The sequence below is a fragment of the Temnothorax curvispinosus genome, unplaced genomic scaffold (assembly GCF_003070985.1).
Source record: "Temnothorax curvispinosus isolate PA1 unplaced genomic scaffold, ASM307098v1 QBEX01000145.1, whole genome shotgun sequence".
NCBI lineage: Eukaryota > Metazoa > Arthropoda > Insecta > Hymenoptera > Formicidae > Temnothorax > Temnothorax curvispinosus.
Genome location: NW_020209925.1, coordinates 1 through 7,845, shown reverse-complemented (window position 1 = coordinate 7,845; position 7,845 = coordinate 1). Strand labels below are relative to the sequence as shown.

At 34.0% G+C, this 7,845-nt stretch overlaps 2 protein-coding genes across 2 annotated transcripts; one reads left to right on the top strand and one right to left on the bottom strand.

Annotated features, from left to right (window-relative positions):
• Positions 1–1,096: 1,096 nt before the first annotated feature.
• On the bottom strand, positions 1,097–5,220 carry LOC112459115 (ATP-dependent RNA helicase SUV3 homolog, mitochondrial-like). Its single transcript, XM_025023119.1, has 14 exons — positions 4,954–5,220; positions 4,503–4,750; positions 4,216–4,438; positions 3,885–4,053; positions 3,695–3,806; positions 3,496–3,626; positions 3,096–3,409; positions 2,838–2,979; positions 2,588–2,746; positions 2,326–2,505; positions 2,022–2,170; positions 1,822–1,943; positions 1,564–1,617; positions 1,097–1,489 (listed from the first exon to the last, which is right to left on the bottom strand). Exons 1-14 carry the CDS (start codon positions 5,028–5,030, stop codon positions 1,353–1,355), a joined length of 2,217 nt encoding a protein of 738 aa, XP_024878887.1. The 5' UTR covers positions 5,031–5,220; the 3' UTR covers positions 1,097–1,352.
• A 1,077-nt stretch (positions 5,221–6,297) lies between these two features.
• On the top strand, positions 6,298–7,195 carry LOC112459188. The gene is made up of 3 exons (XM_025023225.1): positions 6,298–6,421; positions 6,501–6,703; positions 6,809–7,195. The coding sequence occupies exons 1-3, from the start codon at positions 6,311–6,313 to the stop codon at positions 7,155–7,157; spliced, it is 663 nt and encodes a 220-aa protein (XP_024878993.1). The 5' UTR covers positions 6,298–6,310; the 3' UTR covers positions 7,158–7,195.
• The last annotated feature ends 650 nt before the right edge of the window (positions 7,196–7,845 follow it).

Genomic DNA, 7,845 nt, shown 5'->3' with positions numbered 1-7,845 from the left:
ACGTTCGCAGGATTTGGACAATTCGCTTGTCCCGAGGTAAAATATAATCACAAATAATAAAGTTACTGTTTATGATAATATACTACAAAAATTGCATGTATAAGTGCAATATTCTAACGCGCAGCATAAATCATATTATATCGTTTTAGTCAGCTTTAATAAATAAAATTCGAAAGTTTCTCTCTTTTCGTAACAGTTATTTAATATTTGTTAAATAATATTTTATTTTTAGGGAAACAGCAGTGATCCTCTCATCGTAAGAAAAAATGGCCAGGACTTTCAAATAGGTATTATGACTTACGGAGACCCGGGAGACCAATCTTGTCCTAGCAAAAAATTTCACTTGTTTACTAAGGTTTCTTCATATATAGACTGGATTCGCGAAGTCATGAAGCGACATTAGTGCATACATATAATATATTATCCATATGATCAATAATTTAAATGTATTATGTATATTGTTTTATAATGATCACAATTCTTTATGAAAAATGTACATGCATTAAATGTACATTGTAATACCGATTTTTTCATCATACGGATACGATCATTGATCGATAATTTAAACTTATCAGTCGGTATATTGATAAGCCGGTATTAAAATTTGCTTTTTTCATAAACAACAACTTTGCTCGTTATGAAACACAATATAAAATAATATATATAGCCTTATATGCCGGTATGTTTTCGGGACCATGCTAAACATCAGTTTGTAAACCTTCGTAGCTGACCTTGTTCCACGTGATGGCTATATGAAGATGGATTTCTTATAATTTAAATCGCGACTAATTAATATAAATTGAATTAACTGCAATAATTCATTTAATATGAAGATTCCCAGATAACATGCATGTTGCATAAGATATCTTAAAGTATCTTTACGACGTCTTATGCAACATGCATGTTATCTGGGTTATAGTCAATACATATCAAATTATTGTAATTATTCACGAGTGAAAACAATATCATAATATTAAATGTGCAACCAGAAAGCTCAGATCTTTTTTTCAGTTACGAAAATAAAATCTACAGAGCATAAAGCTTATATATGGGTAAAAAATGGAGATTATATTTTTGTAGGAAAATGTTTAATATATATATATATATAAATATATATGGACGAAACTACATAAAAGCGATACGTAGAATATTAACATAATACTTACAATGACATGATTCTTTTATACATTAAATTGTATGTAACATTGGTATTATTTGCAATGTCAATACTCTCTTAAAGGTATTATGTCATTATTCATATCGCGTAAACTTAATTATGCCTTTCTTAATTCAGTTCGCAATAAAAGAAATTCTTTTAATAAATTTTAACATTTTATCGCTATACAGTCATATTATTTTTTCTTTTTCGTTGACCTAATCCATTCAGATTGCAGTTCACGTAACATCTGTGGTGTTAAGAGTCCCTCCGCTATTAATCTTTCAGTCAATTTGCCTTTACCTACAGTACGTTTGCCAGGTCCTTTAAAATCTAAAAAATGATCCATATAATTTAGCACTCAGGCATCACGAATGTATAATTATTTTTCATAAACAGCAATTTACCTCTGTAAAAGTTTTGTTTTTGTGTCTGCAACTCAAAACTATCGGGCTCTCCACCTAAATAATAGAAAAAGACTTGTATGTTAAACACTTCACAACTAGTATTATAAAAATCGATCTTAATAAAATATATAAGATAAAATTTACACACGCACACACATACGTAATATACGTATATTTCTATTAAACTAACAGAAATTAAAGTAGCGGAAGATCACAAATTATATTGTAAATATTTCGTTTCAAAAGAATCACATTTACCTGCATCTGAATTCAACAACAAAGTCGTTAATCTAACTATTCCCGCCTCGATGAGTGCATCAAGTTCCTTCTGTATGTCACGGACCATTTCAGCATCCGGGAACAGGTCCATAAAACGGTAACTACAGAATACAAGATAATAAAATGAATATAAGAACGCGAAAAAAAAGACACATAATTAAGTTACAATCTCATTATACCTTAACCAGAGGTAAAGATCCAATACATCAAAGACGCCTTCCAGATGGACGAGATCGATGATAGTTCTCGGCATTTGAAAGGGCCATCCGATATGTTGGCATAACCAGTTGAATGTTATCGCATCGTTTTTACTGTATTGACGTGCAAACTAAAAAAAAATGCACAATTATGTATATCACAAGAAAGAGTAAAAATGAAAATTATATTCTAAAAATACAGCAGGTTTTATATTAACCCCGGGAGCTCTTTCTTCGTAATAATACTTTAATCAATTTTAAGAGTCAGTAGTAATATAATACTTGCCTTCAAGAACATGGTGCACACATATGGCGATTTCCGATTAATCGGCGCGCAACAGAATACGTATCTCGCACGGAGTGGCAGTAAAACGTGCTGTATCATGTCGGCTAGGAACTTAAAGTCGTCTATATTGCACATGAAGTAAAGAGAATCGTCGACTGTGCACAACGACACAAAAATATCCTTAAAAAAATGGATGAGGCGTTATGAGTGGCATCATTTACGATTACAATTAATTTCATTCCTGTTTTCACGCGGTACTCACCATAAGATTCGACAATGACGAGTTTGGCAAATGATAAGCATACAGCTCAATTTGATCCGCCGTTGGATGGAGACCAGCTTGTGTTATTGTCTCTGGCGTTTGACTCAATAAATTTTTCAAAGTCGGGAGATCCTCCCGTTTAAACGTCGTTACGTAGCCCTGCGAAGCAAAAGTGTATTTTAATATTTTACACTTTTCTCTGCATCGTCTTTTTTGTAGCGTTAATAGAGATAAATTGGATTATGCCTACTGTTTCCCAAACTGTGCCGTAACGTCCAGCACGACCCGCTATTTGCAGAGCCGCTGACACAGATATAACGTCCATTTCCTTTTCACCTTTTTCATTGGACGTTGGCTGAATCAACGAATAAAATATAATTCTCCGGATATGCCTATAACAATGCGTGGACTCGTCAATCGTTTTCAATGATACACATTTCATCACTTAAAACTTCAGAATATAAACGTACAGTTTCAGATTTAACACATAAACATGCATAAAACTTACAAATTCAAACCCATTCCAATGGCATTGGTCGCTACCAAGATTTTACAAGAATTGTTAGGATCATTAAATTTTGCAGCTTGCGCCAGCTTGGTACCTGGTGGTAAACTGCCATATATTACAGCCACTTCTTTTCCTCTGCTCTCGAGAGAACGTGACACAGTATATATATCGTTTTTGTTAAAGCAAACTATGCAATCTCCCGGCATAACGTTATTCAACGTTTCAACAGCTTGATTTTCTATCTCCAGGTCCGTCAATCGCTTATATCTACGAACTTCCACGTTTTCGCCTGTTGAAACACATATGGCTTTTACCTGTATATACATACAACTTTTGGTTAATAGACATCAATTAATGGTACATAATTTTTAAATATACAATATAATGATAAAAAGCGTACTAATTCTATAGCAGCAGCTTCGCCGCATAAATGTATCTCATCCGCGGGAATTCCCAGAAGGGCTCTCGTCCACGCCCAGCCTCTATTAAGATCACGCATTAATTGAATTTCGTCAATTACAGCTACTTCATCTGCAATAAATTATGATCGTATTGGCAACTTTTTTATGTGTTGAAGATGCCAGAATAATAACACTTACAATTGTTTTGTAGATTCACCATTTCTACGGAACAAGATAGATGATCCGCTGCGTTATTGTGACCCTTGACATACTTTCGTTCTTCTCCAGTTAACAAATCACATGGTGTTCCCTAAATTAAATGTTACATATGTTATTACCTTTATCTTATCTTTGGCAAATATAACTGAAGTAAATATATAATACCAACCCTTTCGTTGCATTTATGAAATACTTCCGCAACAAGTAACTTTAGCGGTGCACAATACACCCCACTTTTTGCGGTAATAAGTCTTTCTAGAGCATGGTAAGTCTTCCCACTGTTTGTTGGTCCAGCGTGAAAAATTATTTTTCTACTTTTTGATCTTGCTAAAGGATACCTAAAGAGCAATAGTCAAGTTTTATCACTTTGTGAAAATTTTATGTTCTTCTTGAAATATTAAAATATACACATATATATTAAACTAAAATAAAATAGTGATTGCATAATAAGGTAGTAAATTTCGATAACTTTAATATTATATAAATCTACGTTTTCTTACCAGGAAGCAGGATTTCGTAGATCGCTAATCTTTTTGAGATCGTCCAAACAATCAATATGCGGAAATATTTGCTTGGCATGACTTATGAAGTACGGAAAAATATCGGCGACATTTCCAGCACCCTGCAGGATATCGCTCAGGACTACATAAAGATCTACGGGTAATGGTTCCGTTCCTAAACAGTACTGTTTAAAGTTTGTGAAAGCCTGCCCTTGGAGATAGTCTGAAATCAATGCCGTAGTCAGAAACCATGATCAGTGCGTGTATATTTGATTATTGATACTCACGATCCAATCCGTATTGCTGAGCTAATTCCTTGATTTCCGTCTTCTGCGAGAAGGCATTCAATATCTTTAAGAGATCCGTCTTCTTCAACGAAGACCCAGTTAATTCAGCGCCAACGTTTATGTCATCTGGATTCGGTTTGATGGGCACAGGATGGAACAGAGATTCCGGTACGTTTGTATTGCTGTCGTTTGTATCGCTTTTCTTGCCTCTGCATGGTTGGACGTAACACGTACCAAGTGCCGTTGACCTGGCGACAAATGATGAGGTAGATAAATTAGGAATCATAGTAGGGTATTCGCAATACAGCTTGTTGTTGCATTATGCAATCCATTGGAAAGGTAATTCGCAGAAAGGAGATAAGAGAGAGATACGATCGAAATATAGAAATACTCTGTAAAGTTTATAAATGTCTAATAATAAACAACTTTAAGCTATATATATAAAATGTACCTGCGTGTTAATGCCACCGCCAATAAGGCGCCTCTTCGTATCAGCTGCTCCATCGTAGCACACTTTACAAGTATCATCTTTCGAACAAAATCTTGCTGTCAAAACATCCTAAGGCACCCAGGAGTACACGGCTCGCGGCCTAACGGACATAATACACGCACATCAGACACGTGGGATCCGACAGTCGTTGCAGACGCTGCAGTCTCGCCGCCATTGCGCATGCGCGACCAACCATCGCGAGCGCGAAAATTTCATTCGCGATCCAAGTGCATCGTGAATGGTTTCGGATGATTATGGATTATAATTGACGTGAACACCGATATTCTGTCACAATACTCCACTCTAATTTGATAACAAGCTGCTAGCATTTCGCCAGTAACGTCTGTAAATAATTAACGTTGAAACGCGCAAAACGAGACATGTAGACGTATTGCATTACCATCAGAAATTTTCATACGTACAGATATTGAAATATTCCGAAAATTTTTATCCAATTATTTCTGAAAAATCCAATTATATATCTGAGAAATTTAACATATTTTTTTCAGAAATTTTTATAAATTTAAAACATGAGAAATTTTTTGAAAATTTTTGAGAAAATATGAAAATTTTTTTTACCAGGGTATGTACATAACTTATATCTATTCACTTGTTTCTTCATGTTTAGGAATGACGCACAACGCTGCACGAGGATCAGAGGGTTAAATTTCCCATCGAATAAATAAGCAATAAAAAGCAATTATGTGCAGTCTTTCTTGACAACGCAATGTGTAAGCGACGCTACGCTAAGATATACACGACGAGTTTATCGTAATCTGATGCTAACGGAAGATATCGTTCGATAGAGATGACAAAGACCTCATTTCTGCAAATGTGTTCACGCAGTTTGTATCTCCCGTAAATTTCGCAAGTTGGAATGCGCCGCGCGAGACGGGAGTCCGACGAGATCGGAGATCCAGCGGCGTCTTGGCGCTTCGTTGGCACAAGTTCTCCTCGACTACAGTCACCAGGACGCGGTGAAGCTGTTGGACTCGTTACCCCTTACCAAACTTTCACAGCAATCATGTTGCGCCACGCAGGACGGTCAATTAAAGGCGGACGCGATGGGAATGTGGACAAAAGAACATGAAGTTCTTAAGTCACACTTGCACAGCGACATTCTAGGTAATACCTCAATAAATCTAAATAAGTTGAAATCGGATGGATCAGGCATGTTTTGTACATATGCTTGTTGATGTTTTATTATGTTTAAATTCTTGGTTCAGCGTTGGGCGAAGGTGAGCTGAAGAAATTTCAGGCGGAGATTGAAGCGGCGACACAGAGGAAGCTGAAGGATGAGTTTGCGGAAGAACGTCATATGCTCGAGGCTGAAAAGAGATTTGCTGTTAGACGCAACGCAGATGAAATTCATGCGAGATACGAAGAGTATTTCAGGTTTGCACAGCAAGAGTTGGAGGAGAAGTTGCAGGTAGACATAAAACAGCATACACATAATTGCGAACACAGCAAGGGACAATTAATTATTTTATAATATATTTGTGCAACAGGTTGAGTTGAGGGATACAGATGAGAAACGCAACAAGGAACTGCAAAAGGCCATCGTAAAAGCGCGAATAGATACAACGCACGACGTGTTAAGAAAAATACGGCCTCAAATAAACTTGATCGTTACGTCTCTCTACAATGAGTTTGAGCAAATTCATCGCGCGCAAAGAGAAAAGATGATTGCTGATTTTAATAAGATCATGAGGTATCTAGATACTGTAGAAATATAACAAATTTTAAAAGGTTCTCGACGCGCGGCAAAATATCCTAATATATGTGAAATATATGAAATTGGTTTTTATCTACGAAGGAAACAGTATCTCAAACAGGATGTAAAAATCAGAGAAATTGAGAAGAAGAAAATGGAAGAGTTGCATGTCCAACGTCGTGAACTCGAGATACAAAATGTAATGAATATTATTTATATTTTTTGCATGGAAAAATTACGTTGCAGCTCGCAACTGCAAGCGGTACAGAAACATTTTGAGGTAAATATATTATCTGTTTCGAATGGAAATTTGAAATGTATCTGTACTTACGTATCTTTCTTTTCATCAAAACGATTAGATGAAATGTTAAAAGAGAAGTTGAAAGATATATCTTATCTAACATATCTTATCTTACTTTATGATAAATGCATTTTTTATAAAATGCCCTGATGGAAATATTTTACTGAAAATATGAATAAAATTTTACTGAAATTTTCTCTCAATTGATCCCATTTCATTGTTATTCTATCAATATTTCAGTCATCAAAAATTCAGTTTTTTCAGTTAAATTTAGTAAATTTTATGATACCTAACAAAAGAAATTTTATTACATTTTAATAGTATAATTTAACTTTTTCCTTATATTTCACAGTATTACATTACATTTTATAAGAAAAATTATTATTTATTTCGAAATATATCCAGTAATTTTTCAATAACTTTTATTTCACTTTTCATCGATTTCATAATATTTTCAGCGGGTGGCTCTAATGGAAATATTTTGCTGAAAGTACTATGAAATCGATGAAAAGTGAAATAAGAAATATTGAAAAATTATTAAATATATTTCAAAATAAATAACTTTCTTTATGAAATGTAATGTAATACTATGAAATATAAGAAAAGTTAAATTATATACTATTAAAAAACAATAACAAAATTTCTTTTATGTTGGGTATCATGAAACTTATGGAATAATAGTGAAATGAGGTCAATGGAGGGAGAATTTCAGTAAAATATTTCTGTCAGGGTGCTATTTAAAATAAATTTAAATAATATAATATAATTGTAATATATATATATATATATTTTATATATATATATATATATATATATATATATATATATATATATATAT

Coding starts and splice junctions, on each gene's coding strand:
- LOC112459115 (XM_025023119.1), bottom strand. CDS start 5,030: ATGATACTTGTAAAGTGTGCTACGATGGAGCAGCTGATACGAAGAGGC. Junction 3,410..3,495: donor AAGCTGCTGCTATAGAATTA/GTACGCTTTTTA, acceptor ATGTATATACAG/GTAAAAGCCATATGTGTTTC. Junction 2,747..2,837: donor ACGGCACAGTTTGGGAAACA/GTAGGCATAATC, acceptor TTTGCTTCGCAG/GGCTACGTAACGACGTTTAA.
- LOC112459188 (XM_025023225.1), top strand. CDS start 6,311: ATGCTCGAGGCTGAAAAGAGATTTGCTGTTAGACGCAACGCAGATGAA. Junction 6,422..6,500: donor AGTTGGAGGAGAAGTTGCAG/GTAGACATAAAA, acceptor TTTGTGCAACAG/GTTGAGTTGAGGGATACAGA. Junction 6,704..6,808: donor GATTTTAATAAGATCATGAG/GTATCTAGATAC, acceptor TTATCTACGAAG/GAAACAGTATCTCAAACAGG.